This window comes from Mus caroli, chromosome 3, assembly GCF_900094665.2.
Source record: "Mus caroli chromosome 3, CAROLI_EIJ_v1.1, whole genome shotgun sequence".
In the NCBI taxonomy this organism is placed as follows: Eukaryota; Metazoa; Chordata; class Mammalia; order Rodentia; family Muridae; genus Mus; species Mus caroli.
In genome coordinates, this window is record NC_034572.1 from 81,324,719 (window position 1) to 81,342,934 (window position 18,216).

Genomic DNA, 18,216 nt, shown 5'->3' on the forward strand with positions numbered 1-18,216 from the left:
TTTTTTTTTTTTTTTGTTTAATTAAAACAAATGCTGCAGAGAGGATCATGAAAAGGTAGGGAAAGGAACAGGCCCACTCCTTAAACTAGAAAGGGTGAACTCTAGGGTTCTGTATTTTCTGTGCCCAGCAAGAACAGGTCTTTGCTCCTCTAGATTAATCCCAGGTGCTACAAAATGGGTGGGTGAGATTCTGCTCTGAGGGTTGGAGTGAGCTCAGCAGCGAAGGGCACCGCTGCTCTTGCAGAAGACCCTGGTTAGGTTCTCAGCATACAGTGGCGGCTCACAGCCACCTGTTAACTCTGGTTTCAGGGATATCTGATGCCCTTTACAGGCACAAGTGCAGACACACAAACAGTCAAAACACTCATGTACATAAAATAATCTAAACAATTTTTTTTACACGGGTGTAGTGGCATACACCTTTAATCCCAGCACTTGGGAGGCAGAGGCAGGCAGATTTCTGAGTTCGAGGCCAGCCTGGTCTACAAAATGAGTTCCAGGACAGCCAGGGCTATACAGAGAAACCCTGTCTCGAAAAAACCAAAAAGCAAGCAAACAAACAAACAAAAAAATTGTTTAAAGAAAAGCAGTTCTGGGAGGATGGGAAGGGAGCTTTTTGCAATGTAAATAGAATAAACATATAAATTAATGGGGGGAAAAAGCAATTAGGAGTAAGGTGAGACACAGCACTGGAGAAGCCAAGGGCACTGGGCAGCCCTGCCAAGAACCACTGAGATTTGGTGATGGGGAATGAGAGAGCTCACCTTTGCAGGAGAGGGGAATCCTCTTGAGTAAACCACCCCACACCTTCCTCCCAAGAAAGCAGGCGAGACACAGGTAGGAGTTGAAAATTTATTCAGAAAAAAGCAAAACGCCCTCCTTCCTGTACCTAGCCCGATATGGCATTTCTAGAGCCCCTAGAATTTCTAGGGCCCCTCCCCTCCCTCCCGATCACCATCCCTTTTCTACTCCAGCCTCCATCACGCTGTTATGATGCCGCTACTTGGGTGAGGGGTTCCTCCAGGTACTGTACCAGGGCCTGGGCCTGCAAGGAGGCAGGAGCACAGTTAATCCATGCATTGCTTATGCTTAGACGGATCCCAGAACCACACTGGCTCCCCAGGCCACACTTAATGGCCAACTCCCCCCAGCCCATCCCCACTGCTCTTTAGCCCATCCTAGACACGGAGTGAGGAGCTCTGAGAACTCCAGAGAGGGGACATGTAAGGAACACAGTGAACAGGAACTAAGGCTGGACCAGTGCTGGGATGATATGTGCAGTGTGAAGATCGTCTTTGTATTATTATTCAAATGTGATTTCTGTGCCAGCAGAGTTGAATGCAGACTGGACTTTGGTTCATTTGGCTACATATTTTGTAAACACTCTCGCTCACCTTTTGATCAGCTTATTAAAAAGCAAAGGCAGGAAGTAGGAGGTGGGATTTCCAGGAAGAGATAGGAATTCTGGGAGAGGAGTTGCCAGCTGGACAAGGATGAAGTAGCAGGTACCAGGACATGACTAAGATGGACAGGTGATGTGTCATGTGGTGGGACATAGGCCAAGCCAATATGGTTGGGTTAGAATAGTTGAGAATCTGCCCAGCTATAGTGCCCAAAGCTCATAATAAACGTAATTAAGTCTCCATGTCCTTATTCAGAGCAAGGGCATGCATAGATAGATAGTTACAGCCCAGAAAGTTTGTAACAGAGGAATACACTCACCTTAGCCTTGAGCATTCCGAAGCCTACAGTCTCCTTGGCATACATACATAGCAGAAGGTTGGCCACCCTCGTAATGGCTACACGGCCCTCCTGGTGGGAAGGACATGATACTTTGGGGCATTCTACTTGACATCCTTAGTTCCTGCCTTCCCCAGGGTTCCTCTGGTCCTAGTGACACTGTCTCCCAAGCTTAGCAGAGCAGGAAGTTCAGCTAGGGAGCTCTGCCCAGCATTTAAGACATGGGGGTCTGAAACTGGATTCCAGGCTCAGCTGAGCCATGTGCTAACCAAGTTATTCTGGGAAACCAAGTCTTCCAGAAACTGAGGTTCTCTCCTCTAATGCCGAGAACTGTCTCAGCAGGTGAGGGACCAGGACCAGGAACCCAACTCGTATGCTGCTCTGGCAGTAGGCTTGAGTTCGAATCCTAACACCAACACTGTGCTCACAATCATCTGTAACAGCAGTTCAGGGGCTCCAATGCCTTCTTTCAGCCTCCTTGGGGGCGCCATGCATGCACATGGGGCACATATATACCACCTGGGCAAAGCAACTCATACATACAGAATAAAATAAATAAACCTTAAAAAGGTAAAAACAACTACCCCCCCCCCCACCACACACACAAAACCCAACTTATGTCTCTTCTTTTCCTATGGTGTAACTTTTCAAAATGGAGATCAATTAGGGTGGGTCAACATTTGAAAATAACAATAAAAATGGCATGGCACATCTATGTGAGAGAAGTGATGTTTCACAGAACTTGCTCCACTGTGTATACTAGGCTCTGACTCGAAAATAAAAACTGTGTTTCTTGGAATGGGTTCTAGAATCCCAAACACTCTAGGCAACTGCTCTACCACTGAGCTCCACATCCGTCCCTTAAAATGCATTTCTTATAGCTTAGCTAGGCTGCAGTGACACCAGCCCTGGACTCAGTACCCAGTGTGAGTCAGCAATGGGTGAGAGGGGTGTAAAGAATGGGCTGCCAGCATGACAGCGAAGAGCTTCCCAAGGGGCCTTCCCCGCTGCAAACACCTTCTTCAGAGGACTCTTTAGCCCTTTCTCCCAACAACCTTTCCCCATTCTGTGATGCTCCATCTTTACTGATCTTTGTCCAAGCCTCACTCTACCCTCGGCCCTTTGACAATCACTGTTGTCGGAAATACTTGCAAAGTCTGCTCGGTGGTGGTGCATACCTTTAGTCCCAGGACTTGGGAGGCAGAGGCTAGCAGATTTCAGAGTTCAGCCTGATTCTATAGAGTGAGTTCCAGGACAGCCAGGTCTACACAGAGAAACCCTGTCTCGAAAAACAAAAGAGAAAGAGAAAGAAAGAAAACGAATACTCGAAGAGATCCTGCCTCAGTCTCTCGTGTACTGGACTAGAGGCATAAGTCACCATAGCAAGCACTGTTAGAAATATTTCCCCAGGGGCTGGGGAGATGGCTCAGTGGTTAAGAGCGCCGACTGCTCTTCCAAAGGTCCGAGTTCAAATCCCAGCAACCACATGGTGGCTCACAACCATCCGTAACAAAATCTGATGCCCTCTTCTGGAGTATCTGAGAACAGCTACAGTGTACTTACATATAATAATAAATAAATAAACCTTTAAAAAAAATTTCCCCAAAAGATCACTGTACGGCTTAATTCTCTTCCCCTTTCCAATCGTCCTTCATATCTTTTAACAAATGTCTCCTTTTCACTGAGATGGACCCTCATATACGCCAGCACCCTACTCTCACTTCCTTTTTTAATATCTATGTTTTATTTGGCAAGGTGCGATGGTGCACACCTGCAATCTCAGGGTTGAGGTGGCAGAAGCAGGATAATCATTGCAAGTTCGAAGTCAGCCTAGTTTACTCCATACCATGCAGTCCATCAGGATAAATTTGAGACTGTCTTCATTAAACGCTTGGTTCCCGTTCCTATCATAGGCAGCCCAGATGTTACTGGCGATGGCCGCAGTGACCCGGGCATCTGTGTCCCCATAACCGGAGTAGGCCAGCAGAGATCCCTCATTATTCAGCAGCCTGGCAAGAATGGGAAGGATATCAACAAACTCAGGAAGAGTGAAAGGCCTGAGTTCCTATTCCAATTCCAGCTACTGGCGCTTTTAGGAAGCAAGAATCCAGGAACACGCTAATCAACTGTCCATTTCCCTTTCCGAGGAAGCCCTCAAGCAGGGTTTCCGAAGCTGCAGCTTGCAACATTAGCCACCTCCCGGCGTAGGGCTCTTCCCTACCCCTACTGCAGACAGCCGCGCGCCGCCCCATTCCAGCGCTCGCTGCTTGGGTTCTTGTTCACTCACAGGGTGCTTTGGACTCCTCCAGTATTGGCTTGGCTTAGCACCTGCGTCAAAGCCTTGGGACGCAGCATGCCTGCGTTTCTTAAACCTGACCTGCACCCACACACCCCTACAGTCGCAGCCCCTTGCTCTCCCTTAGCCGCTTCCGGTGGCCCGGGAGCCCAGCTAGGAGGCGCCTGGGAGTTGTAGTCACCCGGCCCATCTACTGAGGCTCTGGCCCAATTCCCGCCCCGCGCGAGGGCCTCTGGGAATCGTAGTTTCACGTGATCGCTCGAGGAATTCTGGGAACCATAGTTCAGCTTTCCAGTCGGACCATGTGGTTGTGGGGGGGTGGGGGGGGTGGGGGGGGTGGGAAGCGGGAGCGCAAGGACAGTGGCAACGGTGGAAGGACTTTTAACCTCTTCCACGCGAAGGACGCCTTCGTGCCTACTGGTCAATCGCAATCTAATAATAAATCTCTGTATCTGTTAGGCACATCCTTGACCATTTTTTAAAGCAATATTGTACGCTAGTCACAATTCTGTGGGGTCTTGTTCTCTTTACTCCCAAGGCTGAGAGAAGCCACGTAGGCAAACTCCAGGTCTCTGAAACCGTCCTTAATGGCCCCCTCGGGGCGGTTCCCCGGAGGCCACGACTGCTCGAATCCGCAGAGGTCTTAAGGACGTCCTGAACCAGGAACGAACCCAGGCCTGGCAGATTCCGCCTCTCAAGAAAACCAAGTGACCCCAGGGAACGGAGATAAGACGGCGACAACGAAAGTCCTTTGTCCGAACGGGAGGGGGCCGCGGGCGGCCCTGAATCTCCCGCCCTCCGCGCTGTCCGGCCCGGACCAGCTGCGCACCCAGCTCTGGCCTGGGCCGCCCCAGCTGCAGTGCTCCCCCAGGCCGCCCGGGGCGCTGTGGCTGCGGCTGTCCGGAGGGGGCGGCGGAGCCTTGGGGAGGGGTGGGAGGGGGAGTTGGAGGCTCGGGAGCCGGGCCGGGCCGGGCGGGCCGGGAGGAGGAGGAGGAGGAGCCGGGCGGGCTGGCGGGTGGCCGGGCGGCGGCATGGCGGAGCCGAGTGGGGCTGAGACGAGGCCCCAGATTCGGGTCACCGTCAAGACCCCCAAGGACAAGGAGGAGATCGTGATCTGCGATCAAGCCTCGGTCAAGGAGGTAGTATACGGCTGGGAGGAGACAGGAGGGCGGGAGCAGCGCACCGAGGGGCCAGCGCAGAGAGGGAGACCTCGGGGACGGCCTGGCGCCGCGGACGGGCCCCCGGCCGGGGTGGAATACAGGGGCATCCAGGCGGGAGAAGCGGGTAGGGGGCGCCCTGCCGGGGCTAGTCCGGGGAGCGTGGCGCGGGTAGGGGCCGATTTGGCCGCGCTACCGGGGCTGGGGGCGTGGTGAGGGAGCTTGAGGAAGGGACACCTTGTTTGTGGGCTCCATTTGGATCCTAGGCTTGAGGGGAGTGTGCTCCAGGGTCACTGGTAGAGGTTCCAGGCGCTAAGGCACAGTGCGGCCCGAGCGAGCTGCGGCTATGCTCTCCCGGGAGTGTCGCGTGGTGGTGGTGCCCTCTCTCTCTCTCTCCACAGAGCCTCCTTGTCGCAAATCGAAACGGTTGTGTAGTTCAGTTTTCTGCCCTACAGGATTTGCTGAGCGCAGTAGGTGCTCAACAAAATAATGTAGAATGAGTGGGGGACTATTGCCTGTGTTCCTCACTGCTTGAAGCTGCTCCAGAATTGCACATAGGCGGGGCTTAGAATAGGCCATCTGGTTGGAAGAGAGGGATCTTTTGCTTAGCAAGTGCACTGTTTATAGTTAGAATATGTGTTGTGTTGTGTTTTGGAGATGCTGATAGAATCTAGAAAATTTAACTCGCCCCAGTGTAGCCGTTGGTACCACTGCTGCTCTCTCAATCGAGAATTTTAAGTCCCCTGGGAAAAGCTGAATTATAAAACAGCTCTTATTGAGAATGTGTCTGATGAAGACATTGATGTCCAGACCTGAGTTCCTATATCCCCGGATACATTACCTCCTCTCTGATCCTTATCTTTAAATTCCCAGCCCTGGGGAGATAGAAGCAGGTGGATCTATGTGAGTTCGAGGTCTACATAGAAAGTTCCAGGACAGCAAGAGCTACATGCAGAGACCCTGTCTCTTAATTAATTAATTAATTAAATTTAATTAAGTAGAGATGGTAACTAACACACTAGATTCCTCAATAAATCTCAATAATACTCTAGATTATCTGTTATAGTGATGAGGAAGTTGGACTGAAGAGCCCAGAGAAGGCTGAAGAGAGACAGCCTGAGCCCAAGGCTAGTTGAAGGAGTTGGGATGGGGAGGGCTGCCCATGCCTCTGTGAGGTATCACTCTCAGAGAATTGGGTGGTGGGACAGAAGCTGCTGTCATGGATAGCAGCAGGGGCTTTCCAGGGTTGGGATACTGTGTCGTGGAACTAATTGAATGGATTCTTGTAGCTAGAGGGGCAGAACTGAGGTCAAGTCCTGCAGCGGGGTACAGTTGGCCTCTGCACTGATCTCTGCCTCTTGACCACAGTTCAAGGAGGAGATCTCCCGGAGGTTTAAGGCTCAGCAGGATCAGCTGGTCCTGATCTTCGCAGGCAAGATCCTCAAGGACGGGGACACCCTGAGCCAGCACGGCATCAAGGACGGGCTCACAGTCCACCTAGTCATCAAAACCCCTCAGAAGTAAGTACGGACAGGAGCTGCCCTTGCTCCTGATTGTGATTGTGACCTCACTTTCCATTCTTTCTCACCTGTTCAGCGGCCAGGCCTGGCACAGATGGATAAGGTCTTACCTTTGGGGGAGCCTGACAGTACTCCCAGGTTGCCTTAGATCCCCACCATCCTGCTAGCCTGGGGTAAGGGTGGGACAAGGCTGCTCAGGAGGTGGCTTGAGCTGGCAGTCCAAGGCCACCTTGTCACTTGTGCACACTCCAGCCAGGTTTCCCTACTCTTTGTCCTCAGGGCTCAAGATCCAGTGACTGCTGCTGCTTCTCCTCCATCTACTCCTGACTCTGCCTCTGCACCCTCCACCACGCCTGCCTCACCTGCCGCCGCCCCTGTCCAGCCCTGCAGCTCTGGCAATACAACTTCAGATGCTGGCAGTGGAGGGGGGCCCTCTCCAGTGGCTGCAGAGGGGCCCTCAAGTGCTACTGCATCGATCCTCTGTAAGCCTTTAGTGGGGGAGAGCATAATTTTGTATTGGCCAGGGGAGTGGAGTGCAGAGATAAAGAAGAAGAATGGTCCCTGATCCCTAGTCCTAGTCCCATGACCATAGTCACTCTTCCAGATGTTGGAACTTAAGCCAAGCTGGGGTGGGGAATGAATGATCTGTTTATGATGGTTTCCATGATTTCAGAGATGGACTCAAGTTCAGGAACAAAAGGAAAGATGGGGTTGGGGGAGGGGAGTCCTGGGTAAAGAGGGGAATGGAGAAAGGTGGGTCTGCTTCTCTCTGTTCAATGCTATGCTTAGCTTGGCCCCTGCCTTTATAGAGGTCTCTTTCCTGGAGTTGTGGGAATGACTGAAGAGGGAGGGACATGTGAGAAGCAATTAGGGCCTATCTTGGAGACTCTGCTGGATCTTGGAAGGGTCTGAGAGGGAGACTGACCCTGCTCCTTCCCACAGCTGGCTTCGGAGGCATCCTGGGCCTGGGCAGCCTGGGCCTGGGCTCCGCCAACTTTATGGAGCTGCAGCAACAGATGCAGAGACAGCTCATGTCCAATCCTGAGATGCTGTCGCAGATCATGGAGAACCCCTTGGTCCAGGATATGATGTCAAACCCCGATCTGATGCGCCACATGATCATGGCTAATCCCCAGATGCAGCAGCTGATGGAAAGGAACCCCGAGATCAGCCACATGCTCAACAACCCAGAGCTCATGAGGCAGGTGGGTCTGGGAGAAGACTGGGGAGGGCGGACGCTGGTGTTGGCTGTTCTGAGCTTCCGGTTTGCTCCTTCTTCTTGTTCATTGAGTTGAGCTGGTGTGCTTTGAACACTTGATATGGTTATGAACAGACATGGGTCAGGAACTCCTTGACCCTAAGCCAAGTGGGACAGATGTGCAGGCAGTGCTGGACATAATGATGCCCTAGGAACATAGTAAGGGCTCCGACCCTGCTCTGGGGCTTATAGAAGGTCTTCTACAAGTGTCACTAAGCTAAGACCCAAAGGAAGACTGGATGAACCAAGGAAAGAAAAAAATAATGTTTGAGGCCAAGGACCCTCAGTAGGAAGGTCCAGACAGTGTTTGGGAACATAGCAGCTGAACACGCCTGGTGGAGAAGGACACCAGTGGAAATCATAGTCTATTCTTTTCTTTTTCTTTATTTTTTAGACAGTGTGTAGTTGGAGTTTTCTACTTTGTGGGTTCTTCTTTTCCTTATTGCCATCCTCCACCCCTGCTTCCATTCCCCCTACACCCCAGTTTTATCCCCTAACACTAGATAGGAGAGAAAAAAGAATAGAGGGGAGAAAGAGATAGAGATCCCTAAATTTATTTAACTTTTCTTCTTGTTTCTTCTTTGCTTGTAGCTGGTCTTTGTACGTTATGGTTTCTTCCTCGCACCCCCCCCCCCATTTCATCCCCTATCACTGGAGAAAGAAGGATAGAGAAGAAAGATGTATGAATCTAATTTTTTTTTTCTTCTTTTGTGTTCTTTGACCACAAGTACTAATAAACCGCAAACCCTCCTGAACGGTCAATGCCCACCCACCCACCTCCTGGGGCCCTAGCATTTATCTACCCTCTAAAAACTTTCCAAAATGTCACACAGTGGCAGAAACTCTCTGCAGCTGGCAAAACCTTACACCTCTGCGAGAGCACGAGGCAAATCATAGGCAACTGCTGAGAAGCAGCCCCACAGCTCCATAGGCCCCTACCTGGGGTTAAAACGAAACATATTCTTATAATATTTGTGGGGGTTTTGTTGTTCTTGTTTTTGTTGGTAGTGGTAGTTTTAGTTTTTTGAGACAGTTTCTTTGTGTGTCCCTGGTTTGTCCTGGAACTCTCTGTGTAGACCGGGTTGACCTTGAACCCAGAGATCCACCTGCTAGTCCTCCCAAGGGCTAGGACTAAAGGTGTGCATCACCACCACCTGGCTATTCTGTGTTTTAAAAAGAAACCAGAATTCCAGTGTTCTTACTACAACAGGGTCTCTATGTAGCTCTGGCTGTCCTGGAACTCTTTATAGATGAGACTGACCTTAACTCGTAGAGATCTACCTCTACCTCCTGAGTGATGGGACTAAAGGTATTTGCCAGAAGGCAGGCTAGGTGGTCTTGTCATCGGGGTTATAGAGACCTAAGTCTGACAGCAGCAGGTCCTTAGAGCAAGCCATCAGCTCTAAAGCAGACAGCCCTCAGCCTCAGTGTTGCGGACAGCTCGGGTTGGCTGAAGACACAGAAGGAGGGAATAGAGGATGTCCAGGCTGAATCCTTTCCCTACCCACTTTGATTTACCAGGACTAACAGTGTGGTTTGCTAAGACTGGCCTAGAAGCCTGTTTGTATGGTTTTCTCCTAGGTATTAGGGGGCAACGGGTCCATGATCCTCTCTGACCCCGTTTTCATACTTACAGAAGGTAGACGGGAATATTTACCTGGGGTGGTTATTGTGACATCCAGGGTGTGACTTTAATTCTAGGTCACTTAGCTGCTCTCAGTGTCAAGCTTTAGGGATGTCATAAACCTAGTAAACTGCTCTTGGGGGGCCGGGGGGGTTCAAGACAGGGTTTCTCTGTGTAGACCAGGTTGTCCTGGAACTCACTCTGTAGACCAGGCCGGCCTCGAACTCAGAAATCCGCCTGCCTCTGCCTCCCGAGTGCTGGGATTAAAGTCGTGCACCACCACGCCCGGCTTTTGTAAACTGCTCTTTATTCCTCTTCCTTAGACTTCTCTCTTCCATCCTAATCTGTTCCAACCTTCTAAGACACCTTATTAGACTGATATACCTAGCCTTTCAGGACTCTGATCAAGAGGTCATTTACCATCCAATAATTTATCATCCAGCGAGTATTTATTGAGTCATCACTATGGAACAGGTACAGTTCCAGGTGCTTGGGGAGGTTGTACCCTGTGCCTCTTCACACCCCCATTTTCCTATGCTCTCTGACACCTCTGAGGTCCTCTGAGCCTGAGAAATGGAAATTGCTTTTTTATAAAGAATTATTTATTTTATTTATATGAGTACACAGTAGCTGTATTTAGACACACCAGGTCTGTAAGATCCTGTTACAGATGGTTGTGAGCCCCCATGTGGATGCTGGGAATTGAACTCAGGAACCCTGGTTCTCTTAACCACTGAACCATCTCTCCAGGCCGGAAATTGCTGCCTAACTCCATCTGGGAACACTGTCCCTCGGTTCAAAAAGCCACAGGGAGGCAAGGATCAAGCCCAGATTATGACAGAGAGAGGGGATCTGGTTTGCAGTGCTCCCTGCCACCACTGAGTGGTTCCTGTGCTCCTTTGTGCAGACTCCTTCCTCGGGTCCCTTTTCCTAGCTTGGTGTTCCTCTGGTTCCAGGGCCCATCTCATATTTTTCCCTTCACCAGACAATGGAGCTTGCTCGTAACCCAGCCATGATGCAAGAAATGATGCGGAACCAGGACCGGGCCCTCAGCAACCTGGAAAGTGTCCCGGGAGGGTATAATGCCCTCCGCCGCATGTACACGGACATCCAGGAGCCCATGTTCACTGCTGCTCGGGAACAGGTGGGGCCAGGATGCAAGCAACAGGAGGGCTGGCTGGGTCAGGACTCCCTACTCCCAACCTAGGCTGCCCAGTGCTCTCCGCACTTATCCAGTCTCCTGTTGGGTGGGCCTTGCCGTGAAGCCATTTCCAGTAGTGCAGAGCCAGGGACAACCAACTTGATGGGGGCAGAATATAACAGAGGACCTTAGGGAAGTAGGTAAGATGGTGTCCAACGAACATAGTAGCATTGTTCTTGATAAACTCTTGCACCAGAGGCTTAAAGGCCAGGGAGCTAACCTGGGGTCAAAAGCTACAGAGTGTGTGTGTGTGTACACGTATACACAGTGTATACGTACATACAACATACATACTATAGATAAATAGATAGTATATACATGCACATACATATATATATCATATGTATACACACACACTATATACCAGTATAACATATATCTCAGATATATCCCTGGTTCACTTGCATCCGAATCTCTTGGGGGGGATTATCAATAGCAGGGTTCCAGACTCTTCTTAGGGCTGCTGGTTGGTTAGTCTCTTCAGGCTTTTGTTTTGTTTGTTTTTGAGACAGTTCTCACTATGTAGCCCTGGCTGGCCTGGAACTCTCCATGTAAATCAGGTTGTTCTCAGAGATCCTCCTTCCTCTGCTTTGAGTAAATGCTCAGTGAGCCCTGTTTAAGACAAGGTGTCACTATATAGCCCAGCTCATCCCAGAACATGAAATACAAGTTGGCTTCCCAATTGTTGGGATGTGGCACCATGGTCAGGATTTTGTACTTAAAAACAACAAAAACAGTTATTTATTTTTATTTTATAGATAGATAGAGATAGATAGATATTTTGTCTCCATATCTGCGCATCATATGCATGCAGTGCCTGTGGAGGCCAGAGGAGAGGTTCAGATCCACGGAAACTGGAGTTGCAGATGGTTCGGAGCCAGCGTATGTATGAGTGCTGACAACGAAACTCAGATCCGTAGGAAGAGTAACCGTCACTCTTAACCACTGAGCCATCTCTCCAGCCCCAGGGATTGCACACTTTGAAAAATGCTTTATAAGCGGAGAATATTGTTCCCTGGTGGAGCACTTGCCTAGTGTGTGTGAGTCCCAGGGACAACTTCTAGCAACACCAAAGAGAACAAACCAGCTTTATGAACGTGGGTGTACTGTCTCATATCTGTAGTCCTGGTATCTAGGAGGATCTGCAGTTCAAGGTCAGCCTGAGCTACATGAAATTCTGACTCACATTAATAAAGCCGCTTGGCTGGTAGATTACTTGTCTAACATGCACAAGGCCCCGGGTTTGAGCCCCTGTAACGCTAAACCTGGGTACAGCTGTGTGCTCTGTAATCCCAGAGGCCATGGTCATGGCTACCTTGAGAAACGTGATACTGTCTCAAAAACCAAACCAAATCGAATAGTTGAGAAAGACAACAAGCACTCCAGCTAATTCTAAGCACAGTAAAACATAAAAAAAAAAAACCTGGTTTTGCTAAAAGAACAAAGCATTTGGCATCCACAGACCTGGGCCCATATACCCTCTTGGCCATTTTCTACCAATGTGGTTTTGAGTATCTTCTCCTGAGTTACTCTCTCACTTTCACAATAGAGATCCTCCATTATAGCTGTAGTTCTCACAGTTTTGGTCTTAGGACCCAAGAATACTCTAAAAATTCATAGAGGCTGAGCTGAGCTGGGAGCATACACCTGTCATGGCAGCTCTCAGAGACAGAGGTAGAGGAGGTTTGAGCTAGTCTGGTCTGCGAGGCAGGTTCCAGGTGAGACACTGCCCCACCCCACACTGCACTCCTGTAATCCTGTAGACATAGAAGCAGGAGGATTAAAAGTTCAAGGCTAGCCTGGGCTACATAAAACTATAAAAAACAAACATACAAAAGTTATAGAGGGCCCTAAAGTTCGTTTTTTGTGAGTTGGACCCACCAATATTTACTGTCAGAAATTAAAGCTGAAATCTGGGCGAGGTGAGAAAGAAAGAACAGATTTAGAAGAAAGCGTGGTCTTGCCACAGATAATGTTAATGTCTGACACTGTAAGACAGTGAGCTTGTCAAGTCTGTGTTCATTCTGATGAATGTCCCCTGCTACATACACAGCTTTCATAAGAGAGTAAATTAGTAAGAACAAATTGACATTTTATAGAGATATGAAAACTTTCTAATCTTTCAGGGGGCCATAGGACCACATTTTTGAGAACTGCTGCATTAGAAGGATGTTAGATAGAATAACTATGTCAGGCAGGCATAGAGTAGGCACTCAATAAATGACCAGAGGAGTCAACTCTGGTAGTTCAAGGAAGATTTCATCTGAGGGCCACCAGGAAGTTCAGAGCCAGCCAGGAACTGGAAGGGGTGGACACACTAGGCCGACTACAGTAATGTAAAGATTCAAGCTGTGGTTTCTGAGGCCATCTGGTTATTGAAATGGGCATTTGTTGGAGCCAAGGATCCAAAGCTCAGAGTAGGTGATTGGTTAGCTGAGACCCTGTGACCCACTTTGAATAACAGGATGGGTGGGCGGGGCCAAGCTGCTCAGCTGTCTCCCTTTTGCTTCAAGTCTTAATAAAGCCTGTAAAACTGAGCAAGTGAGGGGGGGCTCCAGAACTGCTTGGCTCATATGGCCCCCTGGGCATACAGGTCCCTGGGCAGAGCTCTGGCCTGGTTGTTAGAGTGATGGAGGGAAAAGGTTTAGTGTTATCTTTGGGCAGCATGCCATCTGATGAGGTACAGTCCTGAGTGGTCTTTGGGAGTGTGGGAGACAGACTAAGGGATCCTTCCAAAGGGCAGGGGATGGAGAAAGCCTAAAGGGAATCCTTCGCCAGAGCTGTGCTCCCCTGGGGTACCATCCTGACATTTCTGGATGGCTCAGGTGCCTCTCTGGGGACCTTGGAAGTAAGGAAGAGAGTTCTAGGGCTTAGGATTAGGCCCAGGTGGCAGGGAAAGAGGGAACTGGAACAGCTCGGGGTCAAATGAGAGCCTGCACCCCTAGAGCTATTCCTGAGAACCTACTAGTGTCAGAGCTGTGGTGACTCTGACATCGCCTCTGCCTATTCACAACTCCAAGAGCTGAAATACCTCATTCCTGAAGGAAAAGATGCATGTGAGCATCTGTGGGTTACAGCAGAGAGCAGAAGCCCACACTGAGCACAAGCTAAGGAGAAGGCAGGTTTCCTGAGGACGTTGGCTGCCGGTCACTAACATCAGTCAGCTGTCCTCTGCAGGGTCGGTGAGGGTGGAGCTAGTCCTGGAGAACAGAGAATACATGAGGATGTTTGGTGCCCTGTCTCTCCTTTCCCTGGGGAGGGGAAGCTCTTAGGAGTGAGCAGAGAGGGAGCCTCTCCCTTGTCCCTCATTTGTTACAGTCCTTAACCCAAAACCTTTCCCTCCTCCCAGTTTGGCAACAATCCCTTCTCTTCCCTGGCCGGGAACTCCGACAACTCATCCTCCCAACCTCTTCGGACTGAGAATCGAGAGCCCCTCCCTAACCCCTGGAGCCCCTCGCCCCCCACCTCCCAGGCCCCCGGGTCCGGTGGGGAGGGCACCGGAGGATCGGGGACCAGCCAGGTGCACCCGACAGTCTCGAACCCCTTTGGGATCAATGCGGCTAGCCTGGGGTCAGGTATGTCCTAGGGTGGAAGGAGCTTAGTGGGGTCACACCAGGGCAGCCCTTCTGCCCCAGGACTGAATGGGGTCCACACTGCTTCAGTGTTTTTGAAAGCAGGTGAGACTGAATTGAAGCTAGAGAAGGGCTCAGCAGCCTGGGGTAATGGCCCTCCCTTTACAGGAGGAAGATTTGTCTGACCACATCTCATCCCTGGTAAAGACCTAAGTAATGGCTCATGAATAAACCAGGCCACACCTCCCAGCTCCATGAACATGTCTGGTACCATCCAGTGTAAATGGGTCAGAATGGGAGATGAGGATTAGGGGGAGGGGCTGCAGGAGAATCGGGACCCATCCAGAGATGGCAGTTGTGATGTCAGAAGAGAAAGATGTTCAGGGTAAATGTACGCTGCTAAGCCCCAGGGAATTCTCTGCACTGTGACAGCACAATGAACAGGCTCTGGTTCCCTGACTTCCCTGCACTCTGGGAGCTACTTTAATTGGGCAAGTCCTTTCCCCTTAACGTGCTTCAGTTCCCTTATTTCCTGAGGGAGGACTTGCTCTTGATCGGTGGCTTAAACGCTGTTTCTAAGTGTTGGGGGATCTGGACCGTCTCCAGGAGAGGGGAGAACCAAACAGCAGCTCCACATCTCCTGTCCAGGCTTCAGCTGCAACATTGCAGTACCCGAGTGAGGTGGGGTTGCGAAGCAGGCATCTGCTGCTAAGGCAGGTCTAAAAGCCATTGCTTTCCACGGCGCTTAGCTCTTTCCAGCTCACACTGTGTCTGAGCTCACTGCAGGCACAGTCCAAGGGACATAACTCAGGCTTGGTTTCTAGCCAGTTAGCCCTTAGCCGAATTGATGGGACAAGTCCAGGATAAATCAATGTAAGCTGACCTCAGAGTGAGGAGCACTTGGCCCCATTCATGGTGCTTGGGTGCCTATTTGACCGTGACCTCTTCTCTGTTTTCTGACCACTCAGTGTCTGAAGTAAGGTAGATGGAGTGAGGTGTCTGGTTTCCATTTGGACCCCTTTCTTCCTGTTTTGTCTCTGCCTCTTTGTTCCAGGGATGTTCAACAGCCCAGAAATGCAGGCGCTCCTCCAGCAGATTTCTGAAAACCCCCAGCTGATGCAGAATGTCATCTCAGCCCCTTACATGCGCACCATGATGCAGACGCTTGCCCAGAACCCTGACTTTGCTGCTCAGGTATGAAACTGCTGAAGGAAGTGCTTCTGGGGAAAGGGTTGCTACGGGGGAGCAGTTCCGAGCAGTTCCGCACTGGTGCTGAAGCACTCGGGCCAGGCTGCCTACATTCCTACTCCCAGTTCTGCTCCTTCACAGCTATGTGAACTAAGCAAGTTGTTTAACCTCCCCATCTCTGCAAATGGTGGCAGCCACAGCATCTTTCCTGCTGGGATGGAGGATTGCAGGAGCATGGCATGGCACATGGGACACCCTATAGACTTGAAGTAGTAGCTTGGGTGACTGTCAAATGCAGGCTGACTCCTGCTGTGTTTTCTGGCCCTGCACACGGGCCCTTTTTTTTTTTTTTTTTTTTTGTCACTGACCCACACGGGCTTCTGTGGAGCACTTTGAGATTTCTCGAAGTGCTGGTCATATTTGCTGCAGTAGTGGGAGTGCTGAGGAGGGTCTGCGGCTGTGGGGGGGCTTCCCAGGGTCGGATGACCCAGGCCTCCCTACCCCTTCACATTTGCAGATGATGGTGAATGTGCCGCTGTTCGCAGGGAATCCACAGCTTCAGGAGCAGCTCCGCCTGCAGCTCCCCGTGTTTCTGCAGCAGGTAAGTGAGGTTCACAGAGGGGGAAGCCTGGGGGCCAGAGTTATGGTGATGGACAGGCGCCGGCTGTACTTACTGGCTCTTTCCTGCTTCTCCTGTTGCCTTCTCTGCTTGTTTCCCAACAGATGCAAAACCCAGAGTCTCTCTCCATCCTCACCAATCCCCGGGCCATGCAGGCCTTGCTGCAGATCCAGCAGGGACTGCAGACCCTCCAGACTGAAGCCCCTGGGCTGGTACCCAGGTAAGGAGCATTGGTGGCTATTAAAGTTTTCTTTTTCTTTCTTACATGCGTGCACAAAGATGGACACACACACACACACACACCGTTGTACGTTGGGCTGGGTCTGCTTTTCCATTTTGTTCTGACTTTTGTTGTGGATCTCACATTTCCATTCCTTTTCCTTTTTTTCTTTTTCTTTTCTTTTTTCCTTTTTTCTTTCAGACCAAGTCTCCCTTCATAGCCCAGGCTAGCCTCAAGCTTGTGGTCCTCTTATCTCAACCTCCCAAATGCCCAGGTTACAAGCACTGCCCTCCACGTCCATTTCCCACCATGTTCTGCACTGCCATCTCCTAACTCTTGTTCTTTTCCTGCCTCCAGCCTTGGCTCCTTTGGGACACCCCGGACCTCGGTACCTCTGGCAGGCAGCAACTCTGGATCTTCGGCAGAGGCCCCCACTTCTTCCCCGGGCATGCCAGCCACATCTCCTCCCAGTGCGGGTTCCAATGCCCAGCAACAACTCATGCAGCAGATGATCCAACTTTTGTCCGGAAGTGGGAACTCACAGGTACCCAGGGCAGTAGCTTCCTGAGCAGCATCACAGGCAGGGGCAGTACAGGCAGCAGCACAGGCCTCACGGGAGGCAGACTGGGCTGGAGGGCCTGGTCTGCCACGCATTAGCTTTGGGCAAGTGTCCTCAAGTGAGGTTTCTGCAGGGTTTTTTTGCTTAATTTTTTTTTTAAAGATTTATTATTTATTATATGTAAGTACACTGTAGCTGTCTTCAGACACTCCAGAAGAGGGAGTCAGATCTCGTTACAGATGGTTGTGAGCCACTATGTGGTTGCTGGGATTTGAACTCCAGACCTACGGAAGAAGAGCAGTCGGGTGCTCTTACCCACTGAGCCATCTCACCAGCCCAAAAATCTTTTTTCAAGACATAGTTTCTCTGTGTAGCCCTGGCTGTCCTGGAAAGCCCTCTGCTGGCTTTGAACTCACAGATCCACCTGCCTCTTTCTCCTGCGTGCTGGGATTAAAGACATGTGCCACCACAACTAAGTGGTCTGTATAGCTTTAAAGTCGGGTAAGAGTAGTGGCAGTGCTCAGCACATGCCAGGTACCACGCAGTCACAGTATCCGTATGGCACTGATGGGGAAAGCCAAGGGCAAAGAGGTCAGGTGGCTGGCTGCTCACTCGCGCAGCTAGTGGATGGTGAAAAGGAAAGGCCAGGACTTTAGGCAGGCACAGAGGTGGCTTGGCATCTCTGACCTCTGCCTCTGTGACTCTTTGTAAATTCGGGGAGGGCTGAGCCAGGTTGATCGCTGAGACTCATCCAGTACAAAATGTGTGACAGAGAAATGTCAGTGAGCACTAGGAAGGGCTTTGACTGACACTGTAGGGCCTGTGAGGCCCTAGGCAAGGTCACTCTTCCCTATATTCCTAGTCAGGTGGGCAGCGAGCTCTGCCCTTCCTCTTGCTCCTTGTGACCTCTTGCTCATGATCCAGCCTGGTGCTTCCCAGACACCCCACAGGAAAGCGCTCCTAAGAGATATTTGTAGGAGTGTGTGGGAACGAGAAGGCTTGTGTTCTGTTAATAATTCTATTCCTGGTGGGTTAAAAAAAATCGCACACATTCTTTCTTTCCTGGGCCTCTCCTCTGACCTTTCCTTTGGCAGTATGTGTGAAGACTGTCTGGCAGGGTATGTTTAGCAGACATCCTGTCTGACCTTTGCACTGCTCTGGGCTGTATGTTTGTGCTTGCATGTGTGCATGCTACATATTCAGCCCAGCATTAGAATTTTAGCTTTTTTTATTTCTTAGTTTTTTTGTTTTTTTTTTTTTTT

At 50.4% G+C, this 18,216-nt stretch overlaps 2 protein-coding genes across 3 annotated transcripts in view; one reads left to right on the forward strand and one right to left on the reverse strand.

Moving 5' to 3' along the window:
* Nucleotides 1-838: 838 nt before the first annotated feature.
* On the reverse strand, nt 839-4,200 carry Lamtor2 (late endosomal/lysosomal adaptor, MAPK and MTOR activator 2). The gene is made up of 4 exons (XM_021158339.1): nt 4,028-4,200; nt 3,587-3,749; nt 1,723-1,812; nt 839-1,045 (listed from the first exon to the last, which is right to left on the reverse strand). Exons 1-4 carry the CDS (start codon nt 4,093-4,095, stop codon nt 989-991), a joined length of 378 nt encoding a protein of 125 aa, XP_021013998.1. The 5' UTR covers nt 4,096-4,200; the 3' UTR covers nt 839-988.
* A 784-nt stretch (nt 4,201-4,984) lies between these two features.
* Nucleotides 4,985-18,216, forward strand: part of Ubqln4 (ubiquilin 4) — a 16,188-nt gene continuing 2,956 nt past the window's right edge. For both annotated transcript variants that reach the window (XM_021158217.2, XM_021158218.2), the window contains exons 1-10: nt 4,985-5,175; nt 6,562-6,713; nt 6,993-7,195; nt 7,656-7,918; nt 10,581-10,739; nt 14,146-14,371; nt 15,423-15,562; nt 16,074-16,157; nt 16,280-16,395; nt 16,753-16,939. In XM_021158217.2, coding sequence (XP_021013876.1) covers nt 5,068-5,175; nt 6,562-6,713; nt 6,993-7,195; nt 7,656-7,918; nt 10,581-10,739; nt 14,146-14,371; nt 15,423-15,562; nt 16,074-16,157; nt 16,280-16,395; nt 16,753-16,939 — 1,638 coding nt within the window. In that variant the 5' untranslated portion in view covers nt 4,985-5,067. The remainder of the gene's footprint in view (nt 5,176-6,561; nt 6,714-6,992; nt 7,196-7,655; nt 7,919-10,580; nt 10,740-14,145; nt 14,372-15,422; nt 15,563-16,073; nt 16,158-16,279; nt 16,396-16,752; nt 16,940-18,216) is intronic.